Raw genomic sequence first — 12,988 nt, forward strand, 5'->3', positions numbered from 1 at the left:
GTTGGTATCAAGCACTGTATATGTAATTGTATTTTTCATATTTGGTGACAGGCAAGAACCAAATACAGATTAACACAGCCGACGCATTTTGCTAATATTATATAATTTTAATTCAGCTATTTGTAAAAATGTTGTCAAATATAACAAGCCAAGATTTATTTTCGAAATACAAACAAACATTTTTAAGTTGGTGTTATTACAGTGGTGTTATTAGTAAACCTTTTCGACTATAATAAGTATTGACATTTCATATTCCTTATTAGCAGTTGGCTTTTCTGACACAGCTGATCAAAGGCGGGATATCGCAGGTGCAGCTGACGCAATTATCGTCCCCCTGAACGGTGTCGCCAACGTTCAGCAATTTATCTCCATAATGACATTTCGGCCCTGCTTTTCCATGGTATCCTCCTGGTTTACTGGTAATCTTATCGGTAGAGGAAGCTGAAAAATCACAAAAAAAATACAAATTTAGAGGTTTGCTCACGCTAATCCAACCCGACGCAAAACCTGAATTGAAGCCACTAGGGTAAGAATATTCTAACCTTCACATCTTGAGAAACCGAGTTATCGATTTAATGGACACCTGCGGTTTTACTTCCGTTTACAAGTAAAAATAAAAGCATCTACAATACGCCTTTGCCATTCAGTAGTGTTCCAAACCATGTCAAAAATGCCTAAACTTATTTTATTTCATAACACTATAAAGACATCTATGTAACAAACAAGTTTGATAACAACTTAGTATCCAAATGTAGTTATAAAGATAATTTTGTCGTAGTTAAAAATGTGACAAATTTTCAATGGCATTTATGTACAAATTTAGTATAAAACCACTATTTTGATAGTGGCCTCAATTACAGTCACTAAAATTGACTCAAATGGAAATTTCAAAAACTAACCACATTTCCAATCGATCGGACAGCAATTCCGTCCTTCGTAATAAATTGGGCCACATTTATCGAAGGCAGGATTGGTGCCCCAGAGTCCAATTCCACAACGGATCTCCTCACAATAAGGCGACTTAATGGTGCAATCGAAATCCTTAGTGCAAACGCAATGCTTGCAGGTTCCTGTCGGTTCAAATCTCTGGCCTTCCTTATAGTCTTTCGACTCCCATGTGCATGTCTTCAGGGCAGCAATTGCTTCTGGGTCTAAAGAGTGAAAAATGTTTTGATGAATCTTCAGCTGTAATCAATTCTCAATGGTGTTTTCATTATGTAATAATGGTCAGAATAGCTTTCAACACCATGGTACGAAACAACGAATCTTTTTTATAATTATTCTTATTCTATCCCATCATTTAGTAAACCAATCTAAAAAATTTGGGATTTTTTTTAAATTTAACTATGATGCAGTCAAACCTTCAAGCCTCAGTACAGGACCAAAAGAATTATTTAATCTGAAAACTGAAAATGAGGTTAAAATTTAAATAGTCTCAGGCAACTTTGAGACCCTCAAGTAAACCACATATCAACGAATTAAGCCTCTATACATTACCAGCCCAGTCAATGTATAGATACATGCACATACAATATAATATTCAATGAGCAAAAATAACAAAAGCCATTTAAAAATACAAACCACAAACTTCATATTCATAACAGCAGCTTTCTAGTTTGTATTGTCGAATACAGTTTTTCTTTTCTGGTTCTGGGGTAACGAAGAACTCCATGCAGTCGATTTGAGCACATATAAAACCAGCCCTGCAAAACGAAACCCCGATTTAGTTTGACCAACACCGAACATTTTCTTTAAATATGTAAAAAGTTTCGACTTGAAAAATCCACTTACTTTCCTTCACTCATCTCATCGCAGTAGCATGCTGTCATACAGTTGTTTGTTGTTAGGTTGCTTGAAACTTCATCGTTTATATTGAAAACATGACCACTGTAACAAGAAAAAACATTAAAAAATGTGTACTTCCGAGTGTTTTCGGTTTATCGGCAATTTTGAAATCCTCACCGATAAATGGATCAACTGATACCAACTCCAATAAGGTAATTTCTTTTAATTTGTAGTAAAGTACTAGTGTCAAGGCGCGACCCCATCGGGTTTTGCCTAGGGATCGATTAGCTTTTGATAATCATAAGCATAAGCAACACTAAAGACGACGCGGGACAACAGCCAATACTTCTTTGTACCCAACTTTGAGCACCAAGTGATAATTAATAATTTCCACATTAGTTAAAAAACCATTTTCGTGTAGTGGATGAGATTTGATGCAGGTAGTGGAAGGCTGAAATTATTCAGCATTGTAAAAGCTTCAGTAATCACTTGATTTAGCAGACGTTGTATTTGTCCACATTCACAAAATTCGGATTCATTTATGCCCCATTTGTGCATGTACGCCATATACGCATAGCAACTGTGACTCCATCGAAAACAACCTAGTGACGTCTTGTGAGAGAAAGAGACCTTTGGCAGTATTGAAAATTAAGTCTATGGTCAACAACAAGGCGTGTGTATATTAAAGTATTATACAGTATCATATAAACAACAAATAACAATTTTTAAAATTTCTATGACCCTTCAAGGCTTTCTGAAACGTTGGATCAAGAAAGAGGAAGAAGAAAAGTCCTTCAACTACTCAAAAATCAACCAAAGATCAAAATTAGGTTATCTTACTTCAAATAGCATTTATCAGTACTGGGAGGTTTCTCGATGAAAGGGCAATTGTATTTTTCAATGCAGTGTCCTTTGTATAGTGGTTTACATCCAAGCTCAGTATAATGTCTGAAAGGCGGACCCGTTTCATATATACATTTCTGATAGGCTCCTGCAAAAAATACTCATTTTAACCTTCAAGTACCTAACTAAGCATTTTTTTTATGTAAAACCGAGAATCGCAACTGCTCCCAAAAGTCTGGAGTCAGTGAGACTATGGCATCCCCAATCGGGGTGTGTTGTGAAACTGAAGGTATAGGTGAGGGGAAGGTGATGGGGAAGGGAAGTACCTGGCTATTCAGATCTGGCCACCTAACACGGCCAAAGCCATTGCAAGAAACTTTTCAATTCTGAATGGTGGTCGTCAAATTATAATGATATTGCACTTAATTAATCTATATTCCTCTAACCAACAAAGCTGTAAATTTGATTATTTACACTGTGTATCAATGTAAACCATGCGGGGTTATATTATATTAAAAATCATCTTGAATAGATTATTAATAATTTGTCTTGCACAAATTTACTAATGTTGTTATATTTTTATTGATGAATTGAATTGAATGAACTTTTATACAGAATTTTTTTTTTGATTTAATGCAACTTAGCGACACGAAACTTAAACAAATGTTTGTTCATTTCATTTAGAGACAGGTAAAGCATTAATATTCGTTTAATCTAAAATCAATCCAAATTTATTCAAACAACATGAATATATTAATTAAATGAACATATTTCACACTCTTCTTACCTAAAACCACAGAAATCGTTACCAAAAGCCCAAATGTAACAACACGGTGATAACACATGTTTACCGTCATGTAAACATACGTCGTTTTCAACCAAAGGAATAATATTTACTGGTTAAGACCAAACACCAGTTTGCAATGTCAAGAAAGTGAAAAGGCACTATATTATGTATCTGCGTCACGCTTAGTAACAGTTAATTTTATCGGTGGGATTTTGAGTCACGCTTATAATTTTTCAATTTCTAGTAACAATAACAATAATAAATTTTAATGTAGGTACTTTCAATGTTCTCGTATCGGTGAAAAACGTTTGCTCGGTGATTTTATCTATGTAGGATACCTACTTTGGGTTTTAGGAAGTAGGTCTCTGTAACGTTTTTAAGAAACATTGGCATACCTTCACCTGCTGAAGAGGTGTGTAAGACGAAAGGGTAATTTAGTACAAACAGTTTTATTGAAAGACATATTTATAAGCAGGAACAAAGTAAGTGAATGTATTGGGGTTAGGAAGGCATTATCAGCAAGACAACTGGCAAGATCCAAGTTTCAGTTGATCTCCAGAGCAATACACTATTAAAAATTGTCGAAGAATCCTGTATATATTAAATGATTTTAAACTAGCTCTTTGTATTATAAAAGTTTTCTATTTGTGTAAATTTTTAAAGTGTACTTAACAAAAATTGTTGTTTGTAGTTGTTTTTTAAAAGTTTGTAGTTCTGTTAATCACTTTTCAAATATACTATGGCTTTACACATTCCTTATTTGCAGATTGCTTTTCTAACACAGCTGATCAAAGGCGGGTTGTAACAGGAGCAGTTGAGTTCTTATCCGTTTTACGAATTCAGCGTTAGACCACTAATTCGCTAGTAGCCTCAAATACTGTTCCAGTGTCAAATATTATTTGTCTACTCGTTAATTTAAAATTTTAACAATTACTATATTTCCAATAGTTGGGATAACAAATCTGTCCTTTGTTATAAATCAGGCCACATTTATCGATGGCGGGGTTGGGGCTCCGAAGTTCAATTCACAGTCAATCTCCTCGCAGTTGCAAAAGTACTACTTGCAGGATCCTAATGGATCTGACATTTCTGACTTCTCTGACATTCTTTATAGTCTTTAGACTCAAACGTACATTTTTGTTATTTGTTTTTGGGGTGTTATGCCGTGTTGCGCTAACTCCTTCTTTAGCCAACGTTTCGGACAGCATTGCAGTGTCCATCATCAGGGCAGATGTGTTATTTGAGGTTGTGTTAAAATGTGAGCTTAAGTATGAGGTTGTGATACCGTGTTGCCAGCTCCAACCCTCTGAGCTAACATTAAAGTATCATTTTTTATTTAGAGTGGTTTTTCTTCGTTTAGCTCTGGTGTAGCCGTCAATTACCGGATACCAAGAACTATTAAGCTTAGCTCCATCGTCTCTATTAATGTTTACGGGATTTTTATGAATTTCAATGGCTTCCGTAATCAGCCGTGCTCTATAAGTTTTGGGTCTCCCCAGGATTTCAGGAACAAATCCAAAGTAATGCCCGGTGTCAATCAAATGCTCGGCAATTGCCGATTTGTCAGGGTGGCCGAGTTTACAAGCTCTGAAGTGTTCTGAAATCCTTTTGGAGATAGTCCGCTCTGTCTGGCCTATATAGACTTTGTCACATCCGGAACAGCTGAGTTTATATACCCCATCTGTTTCCAGAGGAAACTTAGTCTTAGCAGACCTCAGTAAGTCCTGTATCTTTGTTGTTGTTCCGAAGACAGTCTTGATATTTTCCTTTCTCAATAGCCTGGCAATTCTGTCTGTCACATTGTGCACATAAGGCAGGAAGGCACAGCCTTTCGACTCTTGTTCAATTCTGTCTTCGTTTGGTGCAGATTTGGCTCTTATGATTTGCCTTGTCTGACTTGCTGGGTAACCGTTACGCTCCAGTGCATCGGTCAGCTTCGTAAGTTCCGCTCCGATTTTATGTTCTTCACATATTCTGGTCGCTCGGGTCACCAATGTATGGATAAGTCCTCTCTTCTGCGCTGGGTGGTGGTGCGAATCAGCGTGTAAGTACCGATTCGTATGGGTTGGTTTCCTATATACAGTATGCCCTAGGCTACCATCGTGTTTACGCATCACCTCCACATCTAGAAAAGGCAGGATTTTATCTTCGTTTTCCAGTTCCATTGTGAATTTAATTTTGCTGTGGAGAGAATTAAGATGGTCCAGGAATTCGTTCAGTTTCTCCGTTCCATGAGGCCAAATAGCGAAGACATCGTCGACGTAGCGCTACCATACTTTAGGGACAGCCAAAGCTGTGTCGAGTGCCACTTCTTCAAACTTCTCCATAAAAAAGTTGGCTAGTACTGGCGATAACGGACTGCCCATCGCAACTCCCTCCAATTGCTCAAATAGTTCACCCTGAAACGCAAAATATCCCGTTTTGAGGCAGTGTTCAAAAAGTTTGCAAATGTCTTCCTCATATATCTCCCTGAGCATTGTCATGGAGTCTTCTAGAAACGAAACGTTGGCTAAAGAAGGAGTTAGCGCAACACGGCATAACACCCCAAAAACAAATAACAAAAATACTTTTGGCCGTGAAAATCTTAAATCATATTCAAACGTACATTGTACATGTACATGTACATGTATTCAGGGTTGCATTTGCTGCAGGGTCTAAAAAGAAAGGAATAACTTGGCAAATATAATGGCACAACAAGGGTTCGTTTGTTTTTGTCATGTGAAAACTAGGCAAAAGACCAGGAAGCTATTAATATTTAGTTAATTTCCATTAACCCACACCATGAACGATTCTGGCGGGTGGTAGCAAGACTTGCTCAAACCTGTTGAAAATGGTACAATATGTTCCCGTCTCCAATGCCTTCGTAGAAAGAGTTTTTAGTGTAAAGGGTAATGTATGAACTGACGAAAGAAATTGACTAGGTGTTAATACCTTAAAAATGAAATTATGTGTTTTCTTCAATTTAAATGTCAATTGCACTAAATTTAAAGATACAATTTCAGGAAATACACGATTATTTAAAGCAGTAGCATACATTGCCAAATTTGTTAAAAGTTATTTTTTGCTTCCCAATAGTAATAATAAATATAAGTTTTAATGTTTACTAAGTGTTTCATTGTGTTCACTCTCAGAAATTTTCGGTAATTTTCTGTTTGTTTCGGTCAAAATCAAAGGGGTTTATGATTATCAAAGGACACTTTGATTTTCGACAAATTGTACCAAAAAAAAATCAAAGGGGGATCTTTTGATAAAAAAATGTTCGGTTTTTTTATCTGGACCATCTGGCAACCCTAATCACACCTTACAAGAACTCTTGGAACAAAAAATGGAAAAATGCTTGATCAAACGTCATGTTCACAAATGAGTCTTCAATTACAAATGTATAACTGCACAAGTAACGCGAGAATGGTTTCCCTTGAATTTCATCAGCAGGTGAGTCTGCATCTCGAATTTTATGTTGGACATTCACAACAAGAGACTGGTTTTAAGTCAAGAATGATTCTGCATAAAGACTCCATGAGTTTAAATAATGGTTATAAGAGGAACAAGCAAATGGTTTTACTCAGAATTTTGCAGAAAATCGTATACAACTCAATTTTTTTAACAAAACTCGAAACATGAAAATGGTTTACTTCATGATTCATCAGCTGATTAATCTGCAACAGGAATTATAGTTACATTCTGAACACAACCTGGTTTTGTCTTAATCAGTGTGCGCGTCCCCAGCTTTCAACTTGAAACACGAAAATGGTTCAGCAAATTAATCAACAACTGAAAATTTATCTTTCCTTCCTGAATACAAGACTGGTTTTAACTTGGGGATACGAGACCACTAGCCACCAGTATAAATTGTAATTGCACTCAGAACACATCAAAGGTTTGCACCGTTTTCAATTTTTTTTTATAATGACTATTTAAACATTGTACATACAAGTATATGATATTAAATATATGTATAGTAAATTGAATTTCTTAGTCCTCTTCACTAGGGTGACCTGTGCTGAGGCGGACTAAAGTTATTCACTTTATTAGTTTTATATGTCTTTTTAATGTTTTTTCAGAGTTTTTTATCAATCTCTTCAAAGCCAAATTTTTATTCTTGAATAGTAATCATTCAAATTTTCTATTCGCTTTATATCAGGAGGAAGAATTTTGTGGAGTTTCGTTGCAAAATAAATATAATTTCTTTGTCCGAATGTGGTATAAAACCACATTCGTCTGTCATAAAGACCTGGAATATTTTTCATGTCATTGCGATTTGACCTAGTGTGATGAATACGCGGTATTGTAGAGGATTCATGATATTTGAATAGTTTCAATGGTATATTTTAGCATATATTTGTTATACATTTGGTATATCAAAACTATTGAAAATTTCAATCGAAGGTGGGTACTTTCAATATGTTATTTTTGATTCCTTTTTGAATTGTGTTCAGGTTATGTATATACTTAGATACAGCAGATCTCTATCCAGTAATTATATATTCAATACGAAAATGACAAAGCGTTATAGATTTTTTTCATGTCCTTTTTATTTAAAATATTTCTTAGATTTTTTAAGAAATTTGTAAGCTTCGTAAGTTTTTCCGTGATACATTTGATATGTGGGTCCAATCTAAGATTTTCATCAATTACTATCCCGAGATATTTTATGATTTGTGATTTTTCTATAATTGGGCATTGACATTACACATTATTTATTTGACATTACGCATTCGTGTAATTTTAGTTTGAGTGATTTTACTGGTTGGCTCCTTGAGTTAATTTAAAATGTTATATATTTTCTTTTGCTTATGTTATGGGTAAGTGAGTTAATTTTCAGCCATGTGAAGTATTCTAAGCTCCTGTTCAGACACATAAAATGTTTCCGTCCAGTTTTATTCTTGAAATAATATAACGGTATCATCAGCGAAACTGGTTATGTTTCCTTTACTGTTAAGGTTAGTGATATCATTTATATAGATAATAAATAGAATCGGTCCCAGTACGCTTCCTTGGGGGACGCCATAGTTTAATGGCAATAGTTTACTCTTTTGTTTGCTAATCTGTACTTGTTGTTCTCGTTCTGTTATATATGTCGTCAACAGGTTTATTGTCGTTTCGGCCATTTTTATTTTAACCCAAATTTCTTTAATTAAACAATAAGATGGTTTTATATATATTTTAATTACTTTAAAATGTATCTGAAATACCGTGAAAAAAAAATCGTTCTTGTGTTCTGGTTGTAATTTTTGCTTTGAAAAATGCTTGCGGGCCGCACCAAAAGGCCTCAGAACCGCAGTTTTCCCACCCCTACGCTGAAGGGACCCATCTAGTCCTTAAATAGGAAAGTGGTGGGTGCCCAAGATCAGCATTCGGCATTTCCATTCTAAAGCACTGACTCTCGTCAGAATATATTGGGTCGCAATTCTTGAAGGCAGGGTTGGATCCGCAGAGCCCAATTCCACGGTGAGTTTCTATGCAGTGCGGGCTTTAAGGATGCTATCGAATTCCTTGTTGCAAATGCAGTTCTTCCAGGTTCCCGGTGGATAAAAAATTTGCCTTACTTATATCCATTTACCCCCATTTACATGTCTTCAGAGCTGCAATTGCATCTGGATGTAAACAGAGAAAGAATTGATAAAACTAAACATTTGTACAAGTTTGTGTTCCCAATGGCAGAACGACAAGCAAAAACTTGTTTTTTGGGAAATAAATCATCATCGAGGCGCTGCATCCCAGGATGGGATTTGACCTCTTTCGAGAGATTATTAGAGTGAGTATTTCAGTATGGCTCAAGTATCAGGGTTCCATTGAATCCAAAGTCAACCGTAGGGCATGAACACTTTAAAACTTTCTAAATTGACACAAAAAGGTCAACATTATGCGTGACTACTCGATTTTTGCTAGCACGCACGCAATCAGGAAATGCGTTTGACATTTGAGCAATCAAATTTAGTACAAATTAAACGAATCACAAAAGCATTTTAAAATCCATACCAAAAACGAACTTACCTTAGCAATCATGTACTCGTAAGTAATTTAGGTCCTGCAAAACACAATTGCAGTTTAATTTGATAGCATATACGTAAAGGATAAGAAGGAAATCAGACAAAAATCTACTTACCAGAACGTTCCATTTTCATCCGGTAAGTTGTGACAGTGGGCATCAACCATACCGATTTTTTTTCAAATTGAGTGGCCAATCCAAGTGGATATTCTTAGCGCTGTTAAAATAATACTAACCAATCTAAACAAAATATGAAACAGAACAAGACACAGAAAAATAAAAAGATAATGATCAACTGGGAATCGAAAATAGGATCTCTGTATTAGTGGAACAACGCCTCAACCAACTGGGCCATTAATACCTAATTATTTTATATCATTTTTCTCGATCTCGTGAGTATATAAAATTCAGAAAAATGAACTGTTTTCTTCAACAAAATTTTTCCCATATTTTTGAGTGCTCTCTTTTTGAATGATTACAAAGTTTTAACAATTATGTATTATGATATATTACTTTCAAAAGTAATTGAAAGAAAAAAATCTATTAAAACAGAATATTATATAGTCAGTAGGTGTCCCATATAAATAAAAACCGGATATATTTATCCGAGACAATATCTAGGTTACAAATTAATTCGTTAGAACGATCAGTTTAACTTCCATCAGTGTCCTTTCACTTACTTCAGTGAAAACCTATTATTGGTTAAATAATTAACACTTAATACACCATACTTTGTAATTATTATAACTGTTGGTTTTCCAAATAAAATAAAATAAAAAGTAATCTTTTAAAAAGATAGCGAAAAATATCGGAAAAAATTAGTTGAAGATAATATTGAAGATAATTAGGTCCCAAAGGCAGAAACGGTTGAGGCGTTGTCCCGGTAAGACAGCGATCTTGGGTTTGATTCCTAATTGTGACCATTACGTTTTATTTTACTGTGTCTTGTTCTATTTCCTCACTTCACTCATTTCCACATTTCACTCCAATTGCAAAATCTTATGTGCAGCATCGTCGCCCTGATCCACACCTCCGGATGAAGCCACCAGTCTCTTGAAACCGTTGAAAAGCCCGTCGAACGGCAAAACGGCTTAAGTTTAGTTGCCGAGCAACATCACCACCAGCATATAAAAGAAATCAAGCAATAATTCATTTCTGCCAATATTTTAAACCTATCTATTAGAATATTAACTACATTTTAAAATTACCTTTTCATACCGATATTTTAGATCTAACTAAAAAGTAATAATTACGTGTAAACATGTAAAAGTTGCCCGACGTCAATACTTTTATTTTATACCAGAAAATCAGGTGAAAAATGAAAAATTTAGTTTTTTTTAAACGTTTCTGGTTTTTGACCTTCAAGGGTGTTCTAGGCCATCATTTGAAATTATGGAAGCAGGAAGGAGCATTTATATTATATTAATTGAATTTAAGTTGACAAACTTCATAATTATTTTATTGTAGATTGGAGTCGAGTTTAGGCTTAGAAAAGATGATATGTTGGACGGAGTGGGGCAATATCAGATAAGACTTGATAGAAGAGGGGATTTTTGTGTAGAAAGGGACAACCAACTGTTTTTGTCCAACAGACCATTTTTGGAGAAATTGAGTTAAGTATGCAGTTGTTCTCCGAAAGCATTTATTTATAAGATTCAAGTGAAAAAAATTTAATGTGTTTTCAAGACGCTGTTTGTCTTAATTCCACCAAAATTAAACAACATTTCGAGCGTGTTTATCTAACACTGTGTCCTTAATCCAAATTAAAAACGTGTTTTCTGCGTAATTTTAAACAATTGGAACGAATTTTATTCAAAAATAATAATTTATATTACTTTAAATCATTTTAGTGAGCCAAGCTGATTTCATTATATAATATGCGTTTTTCGTAAAAAAAACTTTGAAGCCCTATTTCTTCCGATTTATGCATTGGTCTGTTGGACAAAAACGAACTTGAGCGACTAGTCTAAGCTACATTTAGCTTTAATAAAAAAATTCTAATATCATTTAGTGACATTTGTCTTATGTATTTTAAGGTGTGATGCTACTTACGGGCATGTTATTTTAAATATTGTATCTAGTGCCATTAAGCGAAATGAAATAATGGATAATTTTTTTATCTTATGTCATTTAATGCTGCGTATGTATTTGAGAACCAAAACGCAAACCGAGCCATGAATTATGGGAAAGGAACGTGGCAACCGCAAACGACGCGAAAAACGACAGTAATGATTGTTAGATTTAGATTCAATTATGGCACATATTGAATATATATTTAACCAAAAATATTTGGTAAAGTTTAATATTTTTCAATTATCTCACTCTGAGCTACAGAAATCGTTGCTGAAAGCATTAAGTTAACACTAAGATAACACATTTTCATCTATCTGAAAACATAATGTCGTTTTAAATGAAGGCAATAAATAATAATAGGTACCTAAGAACGAGGTATGGTAGTAATATTTATATTTTGAAAATCACGTTATTCTTGTTCATGTGCAGTTATTACTAAAACAATTTTTAAAACCTAATTAATATCTTATGTACTGATCACGCATTGTTTTTAATATATTTGCAATGTTTCTTCAGCAAGATATTTCTGTTGTTTCTAAGGCGAACTAATCAATGTGGATATTTATCTATAATGAATATCATTATTACATCATATAAATAGCAAAAAATAAGAGTAAATAAGTTATTGCCACGTTCTGTCGACTAACCACTTACCCCTCGTGTACCTCCAATACATAAATGTTTTAACAGATATGTGTATATTATTATTATTTCAAGCTTCCATCAGAAGTATCTACTTATATGCATCGCAAACATACCTCATCGTTTTGGTTAAACTTTACGTACGTGAAGGTAAAAATCACTGGGGGTCACTACGGTCCCCCATTTATCGCGGAGTGATATAATTTATATAATTTAGTTCTCCTTTCATATTTAGTCTCTTTAAAGCTGAAAGTGTGTTTCTTGTTGTATGCTGATGATGCGATGCTGATTGCAGTATGGAAGATATACAGTCTCTCGTGTCTAGGATGAACTAAGTATGTATGAAGAATGAGTTAATGATTAATGTGAGTACGTCAAAAGTCATGGTGTTTGAAAGAGAGAGAGTTCGAAAATAGTGTGCAATATAGTTGTGAATGAGGAATACTTGGAGCAGGTGGATGAGTTTGTGTATTTTGGTGTGTATATAGTTATTAAGTATGTTTACTAGTGATTGAAAGGCTGGCAGAGATATTGAAAGAAGGGTAAATTCAAGTAACTACATTTGTGGAGGATTGAACGCAGTTGGTGCTAACAAAATATTATCCAAAGAAGCAAAACTAGCAGTCCACAATGGAGTGCTGGTACCTACCTACCCTGATGTATAGAAGTGAGGCATGGATCTGGCAGAGAAAGGATGTAAGTAAACTGAATGATGTAGAAATGAGATCCTGTAATGATCTGCACTTTTCAAACTTTTCCTTCACTTCTTTCTACGATAAATTTTCTTTTAGTCCCATAGGTAACTTTTCCATAAGGCTATGATTATGTATATATCCGGGGTAGGAATATCCTCCCTGCCGCCTTTACTA

General features: G+C 34.7%; 1 protein-coding gene across 1 annotated transcript; it reads right to left on the reverse strand.

Annotated features, from left to right (window-relative positions):
• Nucleotides 1–196: 196 nt before the first annotated feature.
• LOC149418090 (uncharacterized) lies at nt 197–3,506 on the reverse strand. Its single transcript, XM_089639319.1, has 6 exons — nt 3,416–3,506; nt 2,626–2,776; nt 1,792–1,887; nt 1,582–1,703; nt 900–1,151; nt 197–441 (listed from the first exon to the last, which is right to left on the reverse strand). The coding sequence occupies exons 1-6, from the start codon at nt 3,483–3,485 to the stop codon at nt 260–262; spliced, it is 873 nt and encodes a 290-aa protein (XP_089495445.1). The 5' UTR covers nt 3,486–3,506; the 3' UTR covers nt 197–259.
• Between the last annotated feature and the right edge of the window lie 9,482 nt (nt 3,507–12,988).

This window comes from Hesperophylax consimilis, chromosome 14, assembly GCF_061612785.1.
Source record: "Hesperophylax consimilis isolate HC1 chromosome 14, BYU_Hcon_1.0, whole genome shotgun sequence".
Taxonomy (NCBI): Eukaryota; Metazoa; Arthropoda; class Insecta; order Trichoptera; family Limnephilidae; genus Hesperophylax; species Hesperophylax consimilis.